The sequence below is a fragment of the Oncorhynchus tshawytscha genome, linkage group LG30 (genome assembly GCF_018296145.1).
Source record: "Oncorhynchus tshawytscha isolate Ot180627B linkage group LG30, Otsh_v2.0, whole genome shotgun sequence".
NCBI lineage: Eukaryota > Metazoa > Chordata > Actinopteri > Salmoniformes > Salmonidae > Oncorhynchus > Oncorhynchus tshawytscha.
Genome location: NC_056458.1, coordinates 12,700,379 through 12,726,191, shown reverse-complemented (window position 1 = coordinate 12,726,191; position 25,813 = coordinate 12,700,379). Strand labels below are relative to the sequence as shown.

Here is a 25,813-nt window from a genome sequence, read left to right as displayed (position 1 = left end):
GTCTCTGGTGCTCTGTACATCTTCCTCTGCTGTCTCTTCAGAGCTTTCTGCCAAGGGGATGGACCAGTTTAGTTGGACCTGATCAGAGAGCCTGCCTCACTCATCTTATACTGTATACACTGTGTGTGTGTGTGTGTGTGTGTGTGTGTGTGCATGTGTAATGTTTAGTATGGGTTTCATACGCTAGCGTCACACTCTATTTGTTTCAACTACATATAATTAAATAACTGGTTCCACATCCTTTTTATTATTTACTCAACTTTTTGGTCAAAATGTTACATGAACTTAACATTTTTTGTTGGACCCAACATGAGAAAACATACACTGCTCAAAAAAATAAAGGGAACACTTAAACAACACAATGTAACTCCAAGTCAATCACACTTCTGTGAAATCAAACTGTCCACTTAGGAAGCAACACTGATTGACAATATATTTCACATGCTGTTGTACAAATGGAATAGACACCAGGTGGAAATTATAGGCAATTAGCAAGACACCCCCAATAAAGGAGTGGTTCTGCAGGTGGTGACCACAGACCACTTCTCAGTTCCTATGCTTCCTGGCTCATGTTTTGGTCACTTTTGAATGCTGGCGGTGCTTTCACTCTAGTGGTAGCATGAGACGGAGACTAAAACCCACACAAGTGGCTCAGGTAGTGCAGCTCATCCAGGATGGGACATCAATGCGAGCTGTGGCAAGAAGGTTTGCTGTGTCTGTCAGCGTAGTGTCCAGAGCATGGAGGCGCTACCAGGAGACAGGCCAGTACATCAGGAGACGTGGAGGAGGCCGTAGGAGGGCAACTACCTAGCAGCCTGACCGCTACCTCCGCCTTTGTGCAAGGAGGAGCACTGCCAGAGCCCTGCAAAATGACCTCCAGCAGGCCACAAATGTGCATGTGTCTGCTCAAACGGTCAGAAACAGACTCCATGAGGATGGTATGAGGGCCCGTCGTCCACAGGTGGGGGTTGTGCTTACAGCCCAACACCGTGCAGGACGTTTGGCATTTGCCAGAGAACACCAAGATTGGCTAATTCGCCACTGGCGCCCTGTGCTCTTCACAGATGAAAGCAGGTTCACACTGACCACATGTGACAGACGTGACAGAGTCTGGAGACGCCGTGGAGAACTTTCTGCTGCCTGCAACAACCTCCAGCATGACCGGTTGGGCGGTGGGTCAGTCATGGTGTGGGGTGGCATTTCTTTGGGGGGCCGCACAGCCCTCCATGTGCTCGCCAGAGGTAGCCTGACTGCCATTAGGTACCGAGATGAGATCCTCAGACCCCTTGTGAGACCATATTCTTGTGCGGTTGGCCCTGGTTTCCTCCTATTGCAAGACAATGCTAGACCTCATGTGGCTGGAGTGTGTCAGCAGTTCCTGCAAGAGGAAGGCATTGATGCTATGGACTGGCCCGCCCGTTCCCCAAACCTGAATACAATTGAGCACATCTGGGACATCATGTCTCCATCCACCAATGCCACTTTGCACCACAGACTGCCCAGGAGTTGGAGGATGCTTTAGTCCAGGTCTGGGAGGAGATTCCTCAGGAGACCATCCGCCACCTCATCAAGAGCATGCCCAGGCATTGTAGGGAGGTCATACAGGCACGTGGAGGCCAAACATACAACTGAGCCTCATTTTGACTTGTTTTAAGGACATTACATCAAAGTTGGATCAGCCTGTAGTGTGGTTTTCCACTTTAATTTTGAGTGTGACTCCAAATCCAGACCTCCATGGGTTGATAAATTTGATTTCCATTGATCATTTTTGTGTGATTGACTGATAATTGGCACCGACATGGTGGCATAGCAGGACGATCGGCGTGGCATGAACCAAGAGGTTGTGAGTTCAAATCCCAGGTCCGGACCTGTTGAATTGTAAGGGTTTTCCTGTGGTGAAGGAGAAGCGGACCAAAATGCAGCGTGGTGGTTATTCATGTTCTTTAATGAAGGAACTAGACAGGAAATAACTAACAAAACAATAAATGTGGAAAACCAAAAACAGTCCTATCTGGTGCAAACACAGAGACAGGAACAATCACCCACAAACACACAGTGAAACCCAGGCTACCTAAGTATGATTCTCAATCAGAGACAACTAATGACACCTGCCTCTGATTGAGAACCATACTAGGCCGAAACATAGAAATACCCAAAACCTAGAAAAACAAACATAGACTGCCCACCCAACTCACGCCCTGACCATACTAAATAAATACAAAACAAAGGAAATAAAGGTCAGAACGTGACATGAATAATAACTGCTGTATAAATTAACATGCACAGTCAATGAGTGTTAAATATTTGAGTTGAAAACATTGTATTTTCAAAGCACTGTGTGTGTAACAAGTTCCAAGAATAATTTGTAGTTGAATTAACATATGAGACAAATTGAGAAAACACATCATTTTTGCATACGCTTTCTCATGTTGGAGCGAGGTTTGGTCCAACTAAAAATGTTAATTACCGGTAACACTGACTGAAAGGTTGAGTTAACCAAAAAAAAGGCTGTGGAACCAGTTACTTAATAATAATTTGTTGAAACAACTAGATTTGTGAATTTTACTTTTATTTTTTACAGTGCATGCTGTACACAGAGTATATAGCATTTTAACTCCCATGAGAGTGTGCACTGTACATATTTCTTCTCATCAGTTGTGAAGCATGTTTTTTGCCTGAAGCAGTAGCAGAGGCAAAAGCTTTGAAAGGTTAACGTTAAAGCATGGAGGAATGCTTCATGTTCTTCACAGGGTTGAATCACTGCAAACACGGAGGACATGAAGTCAAGTCCCTACTCAAACACATGAATGGGCTGCTGCAGTGCCTGCCTGCCGCCAGCAGATTACTCAGGCAGATATACAGTCATTTCCTGTCCTGATTGATATCTGCTTGTTTGTTATCGTCTGCCTATCCACTGTTCCATCATTATGTTATATCATTAGGGTAATAGATGACATGTCACTCCCAATGTTGGAACAAGTACAAGACGTCCCGCTGTGACTTCCGCACAGTCAACAAACGAGCAAAAGGAAAACGCCCTCCGCATCCGACGCCCTCCGCATGTGGCAGAGGCTACAGTCCATTATGGATTACAAAGGCAGATCTAGCCGTGACATTCCCAACGATGCCTCTCTACCAGACAAACTCTATGCATTTTATGCACACTTTGACAATAGCAACACCCTGCTGTGCATGAGGGCCCCTACGGACCCAGAGGACTGTCTGTTCCCTGAGGCCGACGTGAGTAAGGTCTATAATCAGGTCAACATCTGCAAGGCCATGGGGCCGGACAGTATTCCAGGGCGCGTTCTCAGAGCACTCACAGATCAGCTGGCAGGCAAATTCACGGTAATGTTCAACCTCTCATTGTCTCAGTCTGTACTACCACCATTTCTGTTCTTAAGAACTCTAAGGCTTTGTGCCACTATGACTACCGCCCTGTAGCACTCACTTCTGTAACCATGAAGTGCTTTGAAAGGCTGGTTACGGCACACATCAACTCCATAATCCCAGACAACCTAGGCCCACTCCAATTCGCATGCCACACCAACAGATCCATAGACAACGCAATCTCAATTGCCCTCACCCACCTAGATAAGAGGAATAACTACAGTGAGGCAAAAAAGTATTTAGTCAGCCACCAATTGTGCAAGTTCTCCCACTTAAAAAGATGAGAAAGGCCTGTAATTTTCATCATAGGTACACTTCAACTATGACAGACAAATGAGAAAAAAAATCCAGAAAATCACATTGTAGGATTTTTAATGAACTTATTTGCAATTTATGGTGGAAAATAAGTGTTTGGACAATAACAAAAGTTTATCTCAATACTTTGTTATATACCCTTTGTTGGCAATGACAGAGGTCAAACATTTTCTGTAAGTCTTCACAAGGTTTTCACACACTGTTGCTGGTATTTTGGCCCATTCCTCCATGCAGATCTCCTCTAGAGCAGTGATGTTTTGGGGCTGTTGCTGGGCAACATGGACTTTCAACTCCCTCCAAAGATTTTCTATGGGGTTGAGATCTGGAGATTGGCTAGGCCACTCCAGGACCTTGAAATGCTTCTTACGAAGCCACTCCTTCGTTGCCCGGATAGTGTGTTTGGGATCATTGTCATGCTGAAAGACCCAGCCACGTTTCATCTTCAATGCCCTTGCTGATGGAAGGAGGTTTTCACTCAAAATCTCATAATACATGGCCACATTCATTCTTTCCTTTACACGGATCAGTCGTCCTGGTCCCTTTGCAGAAAAACAGCCCCAAAGCATGATGTTTCCACCCCCATGCTTCACAGTAGGTATGGTGTTCTTTGGATGCAACTCAGCATTCTTTGTCCTCCGAACACGACGAGTTGAGTTTTTACCAAAAAGTTATATTTTGGTTTCATCTGACCATATGACATTCTCCCAATCTTCTTCTGGATCATCCAAATGCTCTCTAGCAAACTTCAGACGTGCCTGGACATGTACTGGCTTAAGCAGGGGGACACGTCTGGCACTGCAGGATTTGAGTCCCTGGTGGCGTAGTGTGTTACTGATGGTAGGCTTTGTTACTTTGGTCCCAGCTCTCTGCAGCTCATTCACTAGGTCCCCCGGTGTGGTTCTGGGATTTTTGCTCACCATTCTTGTGATCATTTTGACCCCATTTTGACCCTTTTTGAGGTTGTGGACAGGTGTCTTTTATACTGATAACAAGTTCAAACAGGTGCCATTAATACAGGTAAGTGGAGGACAGAGGAGCCTCTTAAAGAAGAAGTTACAGGTCTGTGAGAGCCAGAAATCTTGCTTGTTTGTAGGTTACCAAATACTTATTTTCCACCATAATTTGCAAATGAATTCATTAAAAATCCTACAATGTGATTTTCTGGATATTTTTCTTCTCATTTTGTCTGTCATAGTTGAAGTGTACCTATGATGAAAATTACAGGCCTCTCTCATCTTTTTAAGTGGGAGAACATGCACAATTGGTGGCTGACTAAATACTTTTTTGCCCCACTGTATATGAGAATGCTGTTAATTGACTACAGCTCAGTGTTCAACACCATTGTGGATCCAGGACTTCCTGGTGGGCCGACCCCAGATGGTGGGGCTAGGCAACATCACTGCTCCCACAGGGGTGTGTGCTTGTTCCCCCCTGCACTCCCTGTTCACCCAAGACTGTACATCCATGTACGACTCCAACACCATCATCAAGTTTGCTGATGACACTACAGTGGTAGGCCTGATCACCGGTGACAATGAGTCTACAGGGAGGAGGTCAGAGACCTGGCAGTGTGGTGCTGGGACAACAACCACTAACCTCAAAGTCAGTAAGACCAATGACCTAATAATGGACTACAGGAAATGGGGGGGCGAGCACGTCCCCATCCACATCGGCGGAGCTCCTATACATATTCTATGCATGTGTACGTACACCTGCTCATCGAACATCTCATTCCAAAATCATGGGCATTAACATGGAGTTGGTCCCCCCCCCCTTTGCTGCTATAACAGCCTCCACTCTTCTGGGAAGACTTTCCACGAGATGTTGGAACATTGCTGCAGGGACTTGCTTACATTCAGCCGCAAGAGCATTAGTGAGGTCGGCACTGATGTTGGGCGATTGGGCCTGGCTTGCAGTCGGCATTCCAATTAATTCCAAATGTGTTAGATGGGGTTGAGGTCAGTGCCCTGTGCAGGCCAGTCAAGTTCTTCCACACCAATCTCAAAAGGCCATTTCTATATGGATCTCGCTTTGGGCAGGGGGGTATTGTCATGCTGAAACAGAAAAATGGCCTTCTCCAAACAAAATGGAAATCCATTTCATGAAGCTCCCGATGAACAGTTCTTGTGCTGACTTTTCTTCCAGAGGCAGTTTGGAACTCGGTAGTGAGTGTCGCAACCGAGGACCATCGTTTTTTACACGCTATGTGCTTCAGCACTCGGTAGTCCTGTTCTGTGAGTTTGATTGTGTTTTACCTTTCAAATTGATGTTGATTGCTGCATTGTTGGGTTTAGAGCTTGCAAGAAAGGCATTTCACTTTACTTGTGCATGTGACATTGAAACTTGATTCAACTACATATTCTTATTTAGTGAGTGAAAATTGTATTGAAAGATGTTGAAAACTGGTTAAAAGACACAACGCTGGTCCCTGAAGTTTCCTCAAAGAGAGACAGAGAGAGAGAGAGAGCTGATAGAGAGGTGAAACAGATGGAAGGACTGTGGCCTCCTCCTCTCAGGATCAGTCTTACCCAGCATCCTCCCTGTTGGGCAGAGTGAACCTCACGCCCCTCACAGCCCTTCACAGAACCAAAACTCTCCAATTTGTCAACTGGCATATGGAACATTATCAGTGAGGCACATCAAATGAGAGCCACAGATGGAGGGGAATGATAGCGGCAGGGTGTGCCAATGACACACAGGGGTTTAATTGAGGGGCTTTGGGGTTTAAATCACATTTCAGATAGTTTAGTTAGGGGTCAATGCTACTCGTGAGCACCTCAAACAGTAGACATTTGTCTGGCTAAGGTACTGTTTTAGAGCATTGAAAAAATTCACTAATTATTTTGTTTGAATAAGGATGTGAGAATCTTTACAGAGAGTTTACTGACTGATGAAGTTCCCTGGGTTTTGAATATCAATACCATTCTTAGCCACATAACCTTCCATTAAATTGACCCTGCCCTACGCAACTCCAGCTAAGCTCCAACTTAGTCAGGCATAGCCTACATGGCAAAAATCCACTGCTTTCCTGACCCTGCAAGACCCCACCACCACGCTGTTGGCCATTTATCTGAAATGAGTTCGCTGCTCTTGTCTCGTTCAGGGAGTCCCAGTGCGCTCACTGTTTTAGAGAGAGAGAGGGGTAGAGAGAGAAGTGGGGAGAGAGGAGGGTAGAGAGAGAGATTGGGGGTGGGGAGAGAGGAGGAGGAGGAGAGAGAGAGAGAAAGTGGGGGTGGGGAGAGAGGAGGAGGAGAGAGAGTACGTGTAAGTGAGTGGGGGCACCTGTGTGTGTAGCAGGAAGGGAGAGGCCTCATTATAAGGGTGGTCAAACACTTTTCCCTGTTAATGAGAATGCTTTCACTCTTCTACTATCATTCATCACTGTGCCTGTGCTCGCAATTACTGAAGAACAGTGTGCATAATGAGGACTGATTAATTAATTTAGGCCAAACTAGGAGGGCTGGCTCACTTCTCATTAAGACAGCACACTTGGGGCACGGGCAGGCGGCAGCACAGGTGACAGTCATGCACACCTGCCTGTGACTCACACCGCTGGGTACAAAATGGCATGTCTAGGTTAGAGGCCAGGTAAAGATGTAAGTGTTGTAACAACCTCCATCCATACTGCAGCTAGCTACCTTATGTCACTCTGACAAACACTTGGTTTGTCTCTTCCAATTAGATCTTCTGTGTTGACTCTGCCATGCAGGAACAGTATTTCAATTGGTAAGACCCAGAGTGGCTCTCTCTATGGTAACAGTAACAGAAGCAGACCTCTGACTCTCAGTGCACCTTGGGTCCAGAGAGTCATTCAGTGGAAGCTCTGGGACTTACATGTTTAATACTGACTACAATAACTGGCTTATACATCAGTTTACCTACTGTCAGTGCAATAAGTTATAGTCATCGTAGAGAGATGTATCTAGGCTGAGATGTACCTCTCCAGGCTGGCAGGGTGCCTGTGCGCAGGGCAGCGTGGTGTGAGCGATGCCCCCAGCGGCACAGGGATTTGGCAGGATTGTCATTAATAAGACATTTTTCAAAAGCTCCCTAACCCGGGCACCAAGCCAAAGCCCTGGCCTTTAAAAACAAATACTTAACTTTCTAATTAAAAAGAGAAAGCTAAACAAACGGGAAAACCTCATTCTGCTTAATTGTTTTTGAAAGAACTAACGTCCTGGTAAAGCCGGGGTGGGAGCGAAGAGATTGAATTCTGCTGTGTCTACCTACCATCTCAGATGTGTTCACCGTGTCCGGAACAGCCAAGGAGGCTCTGCCAGCCATGACCGGTTTCTCCATTAAGTCTGAGACAGGAACTAACAATGGAACGGGTGCGTGCTGGCTCTCTGCTCAGAAAGTGTCCCAGTCTCTCAGCCCAGTGCCCTAGCGCCAGCGTGCAACGGGGCCAGCGCAGCACACAGCCTTCCTTAGTCTCACAAGACTAGACCCTTCCTCTGAGAGAGCTACTCCATGGATCCACAGATACTTCTAGAGACAATTTCAACACTCTTCACTGGATGCTGCTGGCTGGGAAGCATGCCAGCATTCAATCCCTGAGAGCAATCACAATTACCTGTACACGTGTTTAAAATTAGCAAAAGTGTGTGTGAGTGTGTGTGTGTGTGTGTGTGTGTCCGCGTGTGTGTGGGCGTGTGTGTGTGTGTGTGTGTGTGTGTGTGTGTGGGCATGCGTGTATGTGTGTTTGTGCTTGTAAGTGTCCGACATTTCTGGGAAGCTACAGCAACAGCTGCCCACAGGCTTACTCCATAATTGCCCGAGGCGCAACCTCAACAATGTGTTGTTGACAGCATAGCATCACTGCCCATCACTCTCTGGCTGTCCATCTTCATGCATCTACTTCTGCTTGTGGAGCTGACAGTGCAACATGGGGTCTTTCAGCTTCGGGACCAACACCATTCAAGGTGCATGTGTAATTGTCTCCATGTTGGTTGGTGCATGATGTTGTTCCCCCATGAGGATTTGGATCAGTGGACTTAAACACTGGCTTAATCAGGCAGTTGATCCATGTCAAACCTGTCTATTGCACAGCCTGTCATTCCTATCCATCCTACAGGCGTTTGTGTTGGAGTGTCTCGCTCCAGGGTTTTAGTGGGAAAATGGAGGTCTAATTTGATTTCTTGCCCGTCCTGCAGACTAGAGGGAGTATTTGTCAGGCTTCACCTCGTTTGGCTCTCATCGCCGTCTTTGCCAACCCTGATTTGTATTCTGGAGTAGTAGCCCCGAGTTAGTTAAGCCCAAATCTGTCCACAGGCACATTTGGTAGACACGTGGTGGCATGGGCTTTCTGCTAATGTCTGCCTACCACCTCGCTAACATCAGGGCCTGTTTAATAAGAGCTGCTTAAGTTTAAGCAGTGGATTGAAATGGTCTGCCACAATCCATCAACATGCACCACACAGACACACAGCAAAGTGCTAGTCTTCACCTTCAAGGACGTATGAAGGATAGCAGAGGCAGAGAGAAAGAAAGGGGGGGAGCAGAAGTGAGGCAAGCTGGGCGGGCCGCGCCCACCCATGGCTTCTGAGGGACAGATTTGCAGGCAGAGCAATCAAGCAGGATTAATCTGCGTGAAGGGAAGGGGGGTCCTAATGACCATTTAAAAGTCCGTCCTGTGGGTGCCCATCCTTAAAAAAGTCATGTGCACTCAATCATGTAAATGCAATCTGGATGCAGAATAAATATGGTAGCGGATGCAGGAGACAGGTGATTGATAGGTACAAGAGGATTGCTCTTACCCATGGCTGTCTGGAGAACGGAGCCCCCTCCTTTATTGTTCTTAAGTGCTCTCCTACACACAGGCTGTGAATATTAACCTGCCCCATCCGTGGGCACAGACATCTGCAAAGCTATTCTGACACATGCTCCAAGGTGCACACTGAACAGAGGAGCTATCTCTGCTGAAATCATCTTTGGGGGGACTAGAGTTTTTCACTGCTTATCATCTATGGGGGACTATAGTTTTTCGCTGCTTATCATCTATGGGGGACTAGAGTTTTTCACTGCTTATCATCTATGGGGACTATAGTTTTTCGCTGCTTATCATCTATGGGGGACTAGAGTTTTTCACTGCTTATCATCTATGGGGGACTAGAGTTTTTCACTGCTTATCATCTATGGGGAACTAGAGTTTTTCGCTGCTTATCATCTATGGGGGACTAGAGTTTTTCACTGCTTATCATCTATGGGGAACTAGAGTTTTTCACTGCTTATTTTCCCATGATTTATTATATGAATAAAGGTCAGGCTTTGCTCTTGCTCCGGAAAGAGAGAGGGCAATGAGTCTAAGTTCTCTGTTTGGAAAGGTTAATGCATTCAGAAGTTAGGCAGAGGCAGCTGAGCCCCCAAGTCAAGATGTGTCTGGCTTTATGTGTGTTATTATGTAGATACATCGCAGCAATGACCATGGGAAACAGGGCTGATTCCTGCCCCTGATATAATGACAGTATTTATGTATTCAATGACCTGATTTGTTGGCTTCCATCCTCCTTCAGCGTCTGGCCTGCTTTTCTATTGTTCAATTTATTTTCTTGTTATGATGCAGTTTTATTTTTGTTAGTATGAATAATAGTCCAACTGTTTATCTTATTCTCTCAAACACGTGGCCCTTTTAACTGTCTAGACCTGTCCAGTTTGAGGCTCTTTCCCTCGACCAACCATCTATCAATACCACTCAACAGTTAACCAGCAGGCATTATTCAGTAATCTAATTTACCCAAGAGGCTAAACTACCTCCCCCGGAGTGAATAGCGATGAGGAATTGAGAGTTCTCATTATACTTTCACTTCAGCAAATACATCTTCCAGTACAGACAGAGAGAGAGAGAGAGAGAGAGAGAGAGAGAGAGAGAGAGAGAGAGAGAGAGAGAGAGAGAGAGAGAGAGAGAGAGACAGACAGACAGACAGACAGACAGACAGACAGACAGACAGACAGACAGACAGACAGACAGACAGACAGACAGACAGACAGACAGACAGACAGACAGACAGACAGACAGACAGACAGACAGACAGACAGACAGACAGACAGACAGACAGACAGACAGACAGACAGACAGACAGACAGACAGACAGACAGACAGACAGAGCTCTGTGGAAAGTCAAAGGGAGCAGAGGCAAATTAATGCTGAATTATTTAGTGTTTATTTCGCATCAGATCCATCCAACGTAAACATAATTTAGATTTCCTGCAAAGGTCTGACATTTCCCTGCAAGACATCTCTCACCCTCCCTCTGCAGTCTAATTTTGACAGAAAACCAGACTTTTTTGGAGAAATTAAGCATTCCTCTCCTCTGCATGCTCTGTCAATCTGTTGTTCTTATATACAGATATACTCTCTGTTTGTCAGATGTGTTGACTGACTGCTGCTTCTACCTCTCCTTGCAGGCTCAATGTGGGTAAGAATGACCTGTTGACCTTCTACGATGGTGATGACCTAACAGCTAACATCCTGGGTCAGTACAGTGGCACCAGGTCTCGCTTCAAGCTCTACACCTCCATGGCTGATGTCACCATCCAGTTCCAGTCGGACCCTGCTACTAACATCTACGGCTACGGCAACGGCTTCGTGGTCCACTTCTTTGGTGAGGCAGTACTAAGCTACTGTTTAGTTGTACCTGCACACTGTTTTATAAGAAATTCTTTAATGGAAGGATTCTTGGAAGATGGCTTTTTAAAATGTATTACAATAAAACCTCTATTCTCCCATGGCTGTGACAAAATTGTCCATACAGTACATGGAATACAGTATTCCCTTTTTTTGTAGACTATCACAGGCAAACAATGATAATAACTTTTCCTTGACTATCCTATAACAAGAGGCTGCTGGTAGCAACCAGTGGGAGAGGGAGAATAATACTACATAGAAGGAATTATCGTGCAGAGGATGGCAGGATACAAGAGAAAACGTGTTTTACAGTAGCTGCTGTCCTCTCCCTCTGAACAGCCACCGGTGCATATGATTATGGGACATCAAACACAAAAACACAATTATGTGGCCTGCTTTGTCCACGTCCTCTGTATTTTCCGGGAGCTGCACCCCCGGCCGTGTGTGCCATAGTGAAAGAAGAAAAGGGCAGAACGGGCAGTGCCAACCCACCCACTGTCCTCCCCTTAGCTGGCTCACAGTGCAGTGTACAATCACTGCAAATTGATGACATTTTCTTCACACACCAGAGCCTAATTCACATGCAGGTCGCACCAAAGGATTCCCTGTGCCTGTCACTGCTGTGCTGCTGAACTCAATTGTCATTTATCTGTTTTTATCAACCACACACATCAGTAGAGTCATAGATTTTGGGCTTTACTTGCTGTGTATAAATCAACCTGTTTCTAGATTTGATGAGCCTATATTATTAGAGCAATCTCTTGTTCAGATTAATGGATAACCCATGTGCAGTTGAGGGACATTTTTGACAAGGATAACATCTCGACACACCCTGCTCATTCTATCTCTGTCTCTCTTAATATCCCTCCTTCCTCTCCTTCTCTAAATCCCTCCATCCTGCCCTGGCTCTTCGCTCACAGAGGTCCCCAGGAACGATACATGCTCTGAGCTGCCAGAGATCACCAACGGCTGGAAGAGCACCTCCCACCCAGACCTGATCCACGGGACAGTGGTCACCTACCAGTGTTACCCAGGTTACGAGGTGCAGGGCTCGGAGATCCTAATGTGCCAGTGGGACCTGACGTGGAGCGGAGATGTGCCTAGCTGTGAGAAAGGTGAGTTGGGAAATAACAAGCTCCCACAGTGGAACTAACCATGATTCTCTGCCTGCTTACAAACAATGTCTCCCATAGCGTTTAGGAGATAAGGGACAGGATTGTACCAGTATGTCTACTTATTTTCTGTTTAGTATTTTGTGTCTTATTTGGATAGACAACAGACCAGAGACAATTTGGTTAAACATCTATATTGAAATTCAACGAGTTCCTAGAATAACTGTTCATGCAAGTCAGAGTCACTTTTACACCCTGCTGGTCACTGGTGCTTTGATTGACATTCCATGTAATGTGTGTTGACTTCTGAGCAAAATGGTGTAACGAGTGTCATGTTGTATCAGTCTGCTGTGTTAAAGCAGCATACCTTCAGCCATCTTCTAGAAACACAGTAATACATGCATAACCCCATTTCTGCATTAAATAGCTGCCTCATTGCCTGGATAATCTCCATCAACACTTCCTACAGATGATAAACTGTGTTATCAAACCCAGAGCAAAATGCAATGTCAGGCTACACATTTTTTTTTGTATCACATGGCACTACAGCCACTACTACACCAAAGCAATAGTCATGCCACATTTAACCAGACATTTTAAGTGAGAACATTGTTTTATGAATGCCATTCTTTTAAAGCACTCGGGTGAACTTAATTGCTGTCTGAAATCTGATGCTGAAGGGTGGGTGAGCAACATTAAAACTAAAATGGTTTAACTGCCACCTACAGGTGAGAGAACATACTACATACAGCTCATCAAGACTTGAATAATCTGACAATTACATCATACTAGAGTTCATAGCCACTGGAAGTAGTTTGGGGGCGTGGGTGGAAATACGTTTTTGGCTGCGCTGATATCCGCTAATATAGGACCATTAAAGGCGCAGTGCACTACTTTTGTGATTTGTATTTTATTACATTTTATATTCTTGTGATTTTTCAGGGGGTGTTGCAGCACACACACCACACCTACTTCCCGCAGCTATGCTAGGGTTGAATATTTTTCCAGTGTTTGAAAAATCCCGAGAATAAATCCCTTTTCTCCCGTGTAACCCGGTATTTCCCTCCAAATCCGGAAGTGTCATTCAAAGGCATTATAAAGCATATAAATATGTCGGGATTTGACTAGAGCTTTGATCAGCATGACAATTCTAACCTGATGCTACCTGAGCCTGATGAGTCATATATTATATGATAACGTATAATGACGTATAATGATCCCAAGCACAAAAATTCCCAAATGATTGTGCTATTGTCCATTACATATCTGATATAGGCTACTCCATATTATGCGTGAGAGAAAAACCTAAAAACCCATAGATGTATATGCTCTCTTGGGTAAATAAATTAAACTAGCTCCAGTAGGCTAATATTTTTGAGTGTGTACTGTATTACTGTACTGTACTGTATTGTACTGTTTTATATGGACTGGAATTCTGCACATCTTCAAACCATGATAAAGCCGAAGAAAACATGCAATTCTGGTGCAACACATGCGGCCTACAAAGCTACAAGTATAGGCTAGCGGATTAGATTTTATTTTTTAAATATAATAAGGCAATTTGTATAATTAGTAGGCTAACGAATGTGTACAGTTGAAGTCGGACGTTTACATACACCTTAGGCAAACACATTTAAAATCAGTTATTCACAATTCCTGACATTTAATCCGAGTAAAAATTCCCTGTCTTAGGTCAGGTAGGATCACCACTTTATTTTAAGAATGTGAAATGTCGGAATAATAGTAGAGAGAAGGATTTATTTCAGCTTTTATTTATTTCATCACATTCCCAGTGGGTCACAAGTTTACATACACTCAATGAGTATTTGGTAGCATTACCTTTAAATTGTTTAACTTGGGTCAAACGTTTCCCACTAAAAGTTGGGTGAATTTTGTCCCATTCCTCCTGACAGAGCTGGTGTAACTGAGTCAGGTTTGTAGTCCTCCTTGCTCGCACACGCTTTTTCAGTTCTGCCAACAAATGTTCTATAGGATTGAGGTCAGGACTTTGTGATGGCCACTCCAATACCTTGACTTTGTTGTCCTTAAGCCATTTTGCAACAACTTCGGAAGTATGCTTGTGGTCATTGTCCATTTGGAAGACCCATTTGCGACCAAGCTTTAACTTTAACTGATGTCTTGAGATGTTGCTTCAATATACCCACATCATTTTCCTATCTCATGATGCCATCTATTTTGTTAAGTGCACCAGTCCCTCCTGCAGCAAAGCACCCCCACAACATGATGCTGCCACCCCCGTGCTTCACGGTTGGGATGGTGTTCTTCGGCTTGCAAGCCTCCCCCTTTTACCTCCAAACATAACAATGGTCATTATGGCCAAACAGTTATATTTCTGTTTCATCAGACCAGAGGACATTTCTCCAAAAAGTACCATCTTTGTCCCCATGTTGCAAACCGTAGTCTGGCTTTTTGGTATGGCGGTTTTGGAGCAGTGGCTTCTTCCTTGCTGAGCGGCCTTTCAGATTATGTACCTGTTTCCTCCAGCATCTTCATAAGGTTCTTTGCTGTTGTTCTGGGATTGATTTGCACTTTTCGCACCAAAGTACATTCATCTCTAGGAGACAGAACGCGTCTCCTTCCTGAGCGGTATGACGGCTGCGTGGTCCCATGGTGTTTATACTTGCATACTATTGTTTGTACAGCTGAACGTGGTATCTTCAGGCATTTGGAAATTGCACCCAAGGATGAACCAAACTTTTGGAGGTCTACAATTTCTTTTCTGAGGTCTTGGCTGATTTCTTTTGATTTTCCCATAATGTCAAGCAAAGAGGAACTGAGTTTGAAGGTAGGTTTTGAAATACATCCACAGGTACACCCCCAATTGACTCAAATGATGTCAATTAGCCTATCAGAAGCTTCTAAAGCCATGACATCATTTTCTGGAATTTTCCAAGCTGTTTAAAGGCTCAGTCAACTTATTGTATGTAAACTTCTGACCCACTGGAATTGTGATACAGTGAATTATAAGTGAAATAATCTGTCTGAAACAATTGTTGGAAAAATGACTTGTGTCATGCACAAAGCAGATGTCCTAACCGACTTGACAAAACTATAGTTTGTTAACAAGAAATTTGTGGAGTGGTTGAAAACCGAGTTTTAACGACTCCAACCTAAGTGTATGTAAACATCCGACTTCAACTGTACCTTTCATAATATTTCCCCTAATGTTATTAGCCTACCTCCTCTTTCTCTCTCTCTATTGTTGCTTCATTCCTTCCTCGCTTTCAATTGTTAAATGAAATAAGTTTTGTTGTCCTTCGCGTCATCATTCTAATGACATCCTTGAATAACATAGGACAAGAATTAGATGCAGAAGGCTTTCACTTCTCTTCACAAAGATTGAATGGCTGTGGGTCTGAATAAATAACTGCTATAGCCTACAGCCATTGCATGTTTATTGGGCTGCTGTATTTAACATTCAGCAAAAAAGGCTTTGAGTCCCTCTTCAAATGTCCAGCATCTATAATAGTCTAGCTTTCCCTGCATGGGACTCCAAGAGCTAAGAAGCTTTTTTTCAGGAGAGGCCAGCGGAGCATCAGTGCATGCAGCAACGCAGCGTTGGTTTTATAAGTGGGGGGGGACACAAAAATTATTATGATCATTTTTTATCCGGTCGGATAAACACTCCAAACAGCCTACCAGACCGTGTTGCCTTGCTTTGTATCACATTCCAATTATTAAACTAGGGGGGCAAAAATACCCGGTGAAAGCTGAGTCCCTGGGTGCTTGCATATTGTGCAAATGCCAGAGGCTATATGTTAGAAACTTATGATGCATAACCCATCATTAATTAGCTAAATATAATGCTAATACTGCATTGAATGTATTGCCTGAAAGAGGTAAGCTAGGACATTATTTAAAGGGCTATATAGTATCAATCTAGAACAGGATTATCTATTTTGGATGCAATTTGAATGGAGTTGAAGGAGAGCGAGAAAGACTGCGAGGGTGCTCAGCATGCACTGATTTAAAGTAATGATATTCGAATGATAGGATGTTTTGAAACTCTGCAGCTGCAATTGAAAATAACATCTCTTTACAATTAAAAAATAAAGGTGACCCCGAAAGCCACATGGAGATGGGTAAATAAGATGCGCATTCGGTCTTTATATTACTGTAGCAAGGTCTATCTGTCACATACCTGTCACAAGAAAAACAGTTACCTGATGAGTAGGTCTACATGCACCCTGAGCGTTGATGAGTCATCATGCAGTGGCCATAGAGTAGCCAGATTTAGACATCGCAAATCATGTAGTAGTTCCATTTCACACCATGCTGTTCGTAGAAATCATTTATTATCATTTACCGGTTTCTCGCAGTCATTTATCCCGGGAAAAGAGAGCCGTTTTGGGCGGTAAATCTCGGTAACCGGGTTCCCGCCATTCAATCCTACATCATACTAAGCAATATTAAAATATTATATTTAAATACAGTCAATTACAGATGAAAACCATAGTTTTTTTCATTTTGTATGGGTTCCTTGTTGTTTTGTGGCACATTTCAACCCCATCCTCCAGTGTGTAACATTACTGGAAGTAGTCTCTGTGTGTTTAGTGACATCGATCCATCTGCACATCTCTGATACATATTACAGGCATATTACAGGCAGACCCAGTGCTTTTCTCTGTGTGGAGGTCCCCTGGGCTGTGGGCTGCTATGCCTGGATGGCTTCAATATCCAGCCCTGTTCTTTTTAATGACCTAGATAGATGGCTGCTATTGAATTAGAAGGCTTTGGGTGTCATCTACTGGGTTATTGTATGAGACTGGGCCTTTATTGAGGGAATCACTGAGGATAAGATGTGGTGTGACTTGACTAATAATGATGATCGTGAACATACTGTACTGTAGTGGTTATGCATTGGAGTGGATATCAATTTGCCTGTGTTTTCCGCCTGTGTGTGTCTGTGTATGATCAGTAATGACATGTCCGGACCCGGGGACTGTGGAGCACAGTCGGAGGGTGCTGACGGGATCCCGCTTCATGGTGGGATCAACGGTGCAGTATGTGTGCAATAAGGGCTACTCCCTGTCTGGAAGCACACTGCTCACCTGCTACAACAGAGACACAGCTAACCCCAAGTGGAGTGAGAAGCTTCCCAAGTGTAAACGTAAGTCAGGAAACTGTATCTGAGCAAATACACACGTACGCGCACACACACACACACACAGTGTTGTTTATTTTATTCAACCAGGATAGTCGTGGTCCTCCTCTCTAACAATCAGCACTGTTTTTCAAGAGTCCGCAGTATTCCTTTAGATAACTCAGAGAACTCTGTGCCAGGTGATCTTGTGGATGGTCTCAGTACGTTCTGCAAAGTTGTAGCCTGAGAGAACATGCTGATTTCTTCTACCTAACCTCCAGAAGCCCTCCAAAAGCATTGATGACCTGTCATCCCAGCCTCCTCACTCCCTGCCTCAGATAAAAGGCCTTGTTGGAGAATGATCTTTTGAGAGGAAGATGATGCGTGACACAGCAAGTATAGCCAATTAGCATTGGAGAAACTTGAGGAGAGAACTGGAGAGAAAGGGTGCAGAATCAATATGGCCGATGTGAGAAGAGCTGGACCTGCTGTTCAAACAGAGTGGTGATGAGACACTCTCTTCATTGTTTCAAAGTAATTAGACAGGCTGGAAACTGTCCCAGGTAAATTACAATGGGGAAATGAGCTGAGGGACTGACACTGGTTGTCAGGTCAGGAACTATCTGCACAATGAGATAGTGCCTATTGATAGCCACATCTGCCTGTGTCAAACATCATTACTTTTGCGTAGAGAGAGAACACAAAGTGAGGTAGCTGCCTTATGTAAGTGGTGGCAGTATGTGTATCTATGTTGGAAATTATGCATTTGATAATGGCACTCTGCTGTCTAAGAGACATTGAAACACCCATAGTGACAGCCATGGTGTGTGTGTGTGTGTGTGTGTGTGTGTGTGTGTGTGTGTGTGTGTGTGTGTGTGTGTGTGTGTGTGTGTGTGTGTGTGTGTGTGTGTGTGTGTGTGTGTGTGTGTGTGTGTGTGTGTGTGTGTGTGTGTCTGTGTGTGTGTGTGTGTGTGTGTGTGTGTGTGTGTGTGTCTGTGTGTGTGTGTGTGTGTCCTGGCAGCGGAGAGGTACGAGCCCTGCAGGAACCCTGGCGCCCCATCCACCAGCGTGCAGAGCTTAGAAAAGGCCTTCTACCAGGCCGGGGAGACCCTGAGCTTCACCTGTCGTACCGGCTATGAGATGCAGGGGGAGCCCACCATCCGCTGTGTCCCTGGACACCCGTCACAATGGAGCGGCACACCACCCACCTGTAGCGGTACACTGTCTGCTTCCATAGCACACATATGCCTCAACTTCGAATAACTTATGACGCCCAGTTCCATGACGTGTAAAATTATCAGGGTACACATGAATATTATCTTTCTTTTTTCCAGCATCCTCCTCGCAGTATTTGAACGAGCGCAAGTTGGATGGTAAGTATATCAGCTAGTTGTAACCACAGTGTGAAGTATGGTGATGCCAATAGAGGATATGCTTATGCTACACTTGTTTTTAGGTCATTTCTAGTTATGCATATTCTATGTTTTGATTCAGTTGCTAGTCCTGACTACGGTATGGAAGGAAGCAACATTGTCATTGCTGTTCTGATTCCTGCTGCGGTCGTACTGCTAGTCATCCTGGGGATTTACCTCTACTTTGCAAAGTGAGTATGAGAATGAAAGAAGGGGAAGTAACTGCATGACGCCCATCAATTGATAACATGTGTAATTCAGTTGAAGGCCTCAGAGCCATTTCGAGACACTTTGTGTTTCTCCTTCAGACTTCAGGGGAAGACCATCAGAATGCCAACATCATCCTTGCCACCATATGACAACATGACAGAGGAGTCTGCCTTTAATAACCCAATCTATGAGACAGGAGTAAGTATGGATGTCATGCACATGAATCTCCGAGACGTGGACTCCCAGAACACCATAGTCCTGTCCTGATCCATCTCATCGTCATCTGTCTGCCTGTCATCTCATGTTTAACCAGCTGAGGGCACTCTTCACACCGTCTCCCACCGCAGACACGGGGGGTCTGAGCTGTGCCTCTCAATTTGTGGTCTTGTGTTGAATGCAGCCAAGCACCTACAAATGATCTCTCTCAACTTTGAAGCGTGGAAGCCCTACAGTTTACTTAGCTTTAAAGCTTTATAAAAATATGTGCATTTTCAGTGGATCAATAGGATTGTACAAGCACTCAATCAGTGGATTGGATTAGGGACAGATGTAGTACACTACACATATGCGTTTCCATTTGTGATGACCTCTGTAGGATCCATTTTGAGCTTTGCACAGTGCTTCTGTTCGGACTATGCTTCTGGATAGATGAATGTAATATTTTACTGCATGAAGGTGAAAAAGCTTGAACAAAAATGCTTAATGTCAACTTCAAAGACACTTTAAAGCTCCTCCATCTTTGTGTCATCATCATCATGTCATTCACATGGGATTGAGTTCATTGAGTCTTATCCATTAATTAGTTTGAATTACTTTTGAAAAGTGTACATTTATGGGCCCTATCAGGGGGGCAACTTTGGTTTTAGAAGTGGGGGGGACATATTTATTATTATTTTGTATCATAAATTTTTTTTATCCGGTCGGATAAACACTCCAAACAGCCTACCCGACCGCTCAGAGATGTCCGCATGGTCCTGAAACACATCGTTGCATCGTTTTGTATCACATTCCAATGATAAAACTGGGGGGGCCAAAAATTCAATTTCAGACCCGTTTCCACACCCGTCCACACCCCCGTCCACACCCCATCCACACACCCCTATCCCCCGTCCCCAGTCCCCATCCTCAGTGAAAGTTGCACCCCTGGACCCTATTATAAATGATTGTTTTTGAATCAAATAGGCTATAACAAATGTCAATGTACAATAATAGACTGTATTAACATCTACACTTAGTATTGACGTTACTTTTATGTGCTGCACACAACATTTCAGAGCACTTAAAATAACAACCAAAATCCTTAGATTTGACATTTAGCTTGTCAGGAATTCTTGTACTTGTCTTACATATTCCGTTGTCCATAAGTCCTTCATATCTATATAGATGTGTGTACAAATATATCAGTTACATGTATTTGTTAGTTCATTTAAATGTATTTGTTTTATTTAATGTGAGTGTTGGATTTGTTGTGCAATGTCACAGGAACATTGTTCAAGCAACAGAATGCTGCCATGTCTATTATTGTGTTGTGTTAAACTATTCATCATCTCTGTTACAAATGTTAGTGATGCATAAAATTCTCCTAAACTACAGCAACTTTGTGCTTGATAAACCATCTGACTTGAATCATGCCCTTGATTCAAAATATTTTCCTATTAGTCACTCTGCTGTGGGACTTGAGCGGATGCTGTGTCTCTCTCATTCTTTACTTTCATGTTCTGGACTCCATTTTGACTGGACCATACTCTCCTCCTCCACCTCTTCTTCCCATCAGCCCCGGCAGGCGTTCTGTGATTACTAATGACTGTGTCTGTCTGTCCCTCCTTGGCTGCCTGCAGAAGAACAACGAGGTAAGGCCTTCTTCTGATGCCGACTGTCCATCTTAAAAGGCACACCTAAACTACACCTCAACCACTGTCATCTGTCACTGCATCCACTTCCAGCCAGCTGTCCACTGTACCGAACTGGTGTCAACACTTCTGTCACTTCAGTCAACACCTTGTGGGGTTCCTCACAACACAGCTCCCTGACCCTCACTTCATCTCTCCTTCTCTCTCTTTCTCTCTCTCTCTTTCTCTCTCTAACATGTACTATTTACTTCAGTTGGAAAAGAAAATACCTTTATATAACATCTCACTGTTAATGAAAGTAAAGTATGGGGTGTCAGTAAAATGTGAAGCTTAAATTTACTACATTATTGTTGTTGCACTGATGTCCTGTCTTTTTCATGTCCTCGCACTCTCTTGTCAATCAGTTTGAAACAATATTAAAGAATTTCTGTTCTGATCATGTTGTTTCTACTTTTTATTTCTACACGATTTGCATGATTCAGTTCTGGCCATTGACCATATTCTGTCACATTTTCATAATTCACCTTTTAATGACTGAGGAACTGCTGTGTTATTATGACACAGAGTTAGAGCTTTTGGCTAGGAAGAACTTTTGATGAGTGTATTTGTCTGGTCTTTACAGGGCAAAGGAGATTATGAGGTGACCATTTAAAGACCTTACAGCTAGTGGAATTCAGGGGTTTCTTTTTGGGACCCTCTCTGCACCTCTCATCTTACCTGCAATGACTTCAGCTCCTATTCCTCCCTCCTTCCTCTTTCTCTTAATTCACTCCTTTTTGTGGGCTTTTGTAAATATGTCTTTCCAGAGGACTTCTACCAAAACTGCTAAGATGGTGGATCAACATGGTGTTATTTTTGTAGACCTTTGACGCAGATGGCCTTTCTTTAGTGTTTGTACATTTTCATTTCATAACTGAGCCCAGGACTGGTAACATTGTGGGGGGGATACATTTAGTTCAAATGGTTTAGGTTGTAAGATTTACATAAGAAATGTGAAGAACAAATGTACGGTTTATGCATTGTCATGGGTCTTGAAATATACAGTATACATGAAAAATACAAAATGACCCAAAGTTGTTTGAACATTGTCCAAATATCAATTTCACATTTACCCTGAGTGAACATTTGTATTTTTTAATTTTGCTACTATAATTCAACCATCCAGTCTATATATGGGTTTTAAATATCACTTTGTAAATAACCTGCCTGTCTAATATGAGGGTGTCTGCGACTTGAGGAAACAAATTAGTGCTTTGTTCAATTTGACTCACAGTTTTGTTGAGAGACATTTTCTGTGCTAAAACAACTATAAATATACACTTCCAGTCAAAAGTTTTCGAACACCTACTCATTCAAGGGTTTTTCTTTATTTTTACTATTTTCTACATTGTGAAATAATAGTGAAGACATCACAACTATGAAATAACACATATGGAATCATGTAGTAATCAAAAAAGTGGTAAACAAATCCAAATATATTTTATATTTGAGATTCTTCAAATAGCCACCCCTTGCCTTGATGACGGCTTTTGCACACTCTTGGCATTTCTCTTAACCAGCTTCATGAGGAATGCACCTGGAATGCATTTCAATAAACAGGTGTGCCTTCATAAAAGTTCATTTGTGGATTTTCTTTCCTTCTTCATGCATTTGAGTCAATCAGTTGTGTTGTGACAAGGTAGGGGGGTATACAGAATATAGCCCTATTTGGTAAAAGACAGAGTCCATATTATGGCAAGAACAGCTCCAATAAGCAAAGAGAAATGACAGTCCATCATTACCTTAAGACATGAAGGTCAGTCAATATAGAACATTTCAAGAACTTTGAAAGTTTCTTCAAATGCAGTCGCTAAAACTATCAAGCGCTATGATGAAACTGGCTCTCATGAGGACCCTCACAGGAAAGGAAGACCCAGAGTTACCTCTGCTGCAGAGGATAAGTTCATTAGAGTTTACCAGCCTCAGAAATTGCAGCCCAAATACATGCTTCACAGAGTTCAAGTAACAGACACATCCCAACATCAACTGTTCAGAGGAGACTGTGTGAATCAGGCCTTCATGGTCGAATTGCATTAAAGAAATCACTACTAAAGGACACCAATAAGAAGAAGAGACTTGTTTGGGCCAAGAAACACGAGCAAAAGACATAAGACCGGTGGAAAATTGTCCTTTAGTCTGGAGCCTATATTTGAGATGTTTTGTTCCAACCGCTGTCTTTGTGAGTTGCAGTGTGGGTGAGCGGATGATCTCTGTATGTGTATTTCCCACCATAAAGCATGGAGGAGGAGGTGTTGTGGTTTGGGGGTGCTTTGCTGGTGACACTGTCTGTGATGGATTTAGAATTCAAGGCACACTTAACCAGCATGACTACCACAGCATTCTGCAGCGATACTCCATCCTATCTGGTTTGGGCTTAATGGGACTATCATTTGTTTTATACAGGACAATGACCCAACACACCTCCAGGCTACGTAAGTGCTATTTGACCAAGAAGGAGAGTGATGGAGTATCGCATCAGATGACCTGGCCTCCACAATCCCCCGACCTCAAGCAAATTGAGATAGTTTGGGATGAGTGAAGGAAAAGCAGCCAACAAGTGCTCAGCATATGTGGGAACTCCTTCAAGACTGTTGGAAAAGCATTCCAGATGAAGCTGGTTGAGAGAAGGCCAAGAGTGTGCAAAGCTGTCATCAGGGCAAAGGATGGCTACTTTGAAGAATCTAACATCTAAAATAGATTTGGATTTGTTTAACACTTTTTTGGTAACTACGTGGTTCCATATGTGTTATTTCATAGTTTTGATGTATTCACTATTAGTCTACAATGTAGAAAATAGTCAAAATAAAGAAAAACCCTTGAATGAGTAGGTGCTCTAAAACGTTTGACCGGTAGTGTACATGTAATGTATAGCCCACAGTGTTAAACTCCTCCTCATGGCTGTTATAGAGTTGGCGAATACTCCACTATCTCCTTGATTAAACTAATGTCAAATCCCAACAGCTTTCTCTTGTCATGCCATCTGCATTGAGAGTATACATCAATTCAAGGCCATGAAGATAATATGCCATCTTCTACAAAGTGCTATTCTGTAAAGTACACCATCTTCATTTACATAGGAATGCTCATGGGCTACCCCTTGTTCATTGCTGTCATTAGTTTCTGTCTTTCCACACAAGAAAATGCACTGCTTAAAAGTGCAATATGCAGAAATCGCTCTGCCATTTCCTGGTTGTTCTAATTCTAATAGTTTGCTTAATTTCAGTTAATGTGACAAAACAAGTGACCTAATGTGTAGAGAAACATTGTACCATCTAAATCGCTGTGAAATATCTTTTCAATTGTTTTTCAGCTGTTTGAAGCTGGTGTACAAAGCCGAAAGTAAAAGATGCGGAAACGAAACGGGAAGCATAAAAATAGCGCACTTCTACAGCTTCTTAGACTTGCTTTCAACGATAATGACAGATCTATCACTCACATTTCTACGTCAATTTGGTCGACCAAAAAAAAAAAGACCTACTGCAGCTTTAAAGTCTTGAACTCCAACCACAACACTTGCTGGCGTCAAACAGCATGTCAGATATTCAAACCTTGTGTACTTTTCTTCTCTTTGTAAAATTAACAATCCAATCCAGTCCAATTTGAGTTTGCAAAGAAACAACAGGTTTTATTTTGATTGTTTATCTTTGTTGTTGGCTCTATAAATGTTAAATGTACTCACTTCTTTGGTATCATTATGTACAGTCTCTTTGGTCATTAAGTGGGGTCCGAAATGATTGACACCCTTGATAAAGATTAGCAAAAATGACTGTATAAAATATCTCATTCAAATATTGAGCTGCTGTATATTGTATGCAACAAAAAAGTGGGAAATTATATTAGTTTATACCAATACAATTTCTCAGAGAAAGAGATTTTGTTTTTTTGTTGAATTCCTCAAAAAAGTAGGGGTAAAAATTATTGACTCCCCTGTTTTCAATACCTTTCAATACCTAACGGCACTGAGCCTTATTCTAAAATGTTTTATGAGTTGGAGAACACATTGGGAGGGATCATTCCTCCTTACAGAATCCTTACAGATCCTAGATATCTATTGCACAGATGCTCATGGACTGCCCTTTTCAAATTTAAACCACAGCTTGTAGTACTAAAAATCAGAAATTAGTTAGCATTTTCCAATGAACACTTCGCAATGGCCATCTACACCATGGACTTAAAACCCATTAAAAACCTGCGTTTTGTATTGAAGGGATATGTCCATGAACACAGACAAAGGATATCAAGGATTCGGAATCATTATGTATGGAGGAATGGTCTAAGATCCTACCCAATGTGTTTTCCAACTCGTAAAATATTTGTTTTAAAGGCTGTCGTTATCCTTGCAAGGTGAGGTATTGAAAACAGGAGTCTTATTCATTTTGACTCCTACCTTTTTGAGATAAAAAATATTACATTACTTGTTAATATTTTTGTATATAATTTAGCTTAGTATTTTAATAATTTATTTTATACAGTCATTTTTGCTCATCTTTATCAAGGGTCTCAATAATTCCGGACCCCACTGTTTAGTACAAAACGATGATTGCCCAACAATTGTAAATTCAGAGTAAGTTGTAGGGTGGGTGTATATTTTATTACTCAAAATCTGAATAAAAAGAACTGCATTACTGTGAAATATTCCCAGAGAGTCAGATCGTTTAAAAATTATTTAGAGAATTGCAAGAAATTAAGAACCTTTTCTGACAGAGAACTGTCATATCCTGCTGATTGATTGCATTGATGGTCCAAAATAAATGTGA

At 43.0% G+C, this 25,813-nt stretch overlaps 1 protein-coding gene across 5 annotated transcripts in view; it reads left to right on the top strand.

Annotated features, from left to right (window-relative positions):
- LOC112250279 (seizure protein 6 homolog) overlaps window positions 1–22,389 on the top strand; it is a 204,956-nt gene extending 182,567 nt beyond the window's left edge. The window contains exons 10-18 of one of the 5 annotated variants that reach the window (XM_024420302.2): window positions 11,110–11,306; window positions 12,250–12,444; window positions 17,381–17,572; window positions 18,567–18,761; window positions 18,880–18,918; window positions 19,040–19,148; window positions 19,266–19,365; window positions 21,006–21,017; window positions 21,640–22,389. In XM_024420302.2, coding sequence (XP_024276070.1) covers window positions 11,110–11,306; window positions 12,250–12,444; window positions 17,381–17,572; window positions 18,567–18,761; window positions 18,880–18,918; window positions 19,040–19,148; window positions 19,266–19,365; window positions 21,006–21,017; window positions 21,640–21,669 — 1,069 coding nt within the window. In that variant the 3' untranslated portion in view covers window positions 21,670–22,389. Of the gene's footprint in view, window positions 1–11,109; window positions 11,307–12,249; window positions 12,445–17,380; window positions 17,573–18,566; window positions 18,762–18,879; window positions 18,919–19,039; window positions 19,149–19,265; window positions 21,454–21,639 lie in introns of those variants that run through there. The other 4 variants (XM_024420304.2, XM_024420301.2, XM_024420303.2 and 1 more) reach the window with 4 other exon arrangements.
- The last annotated feature ends 3,424 nt before the right edge of the window (window positions 22,390–25,813 follow it).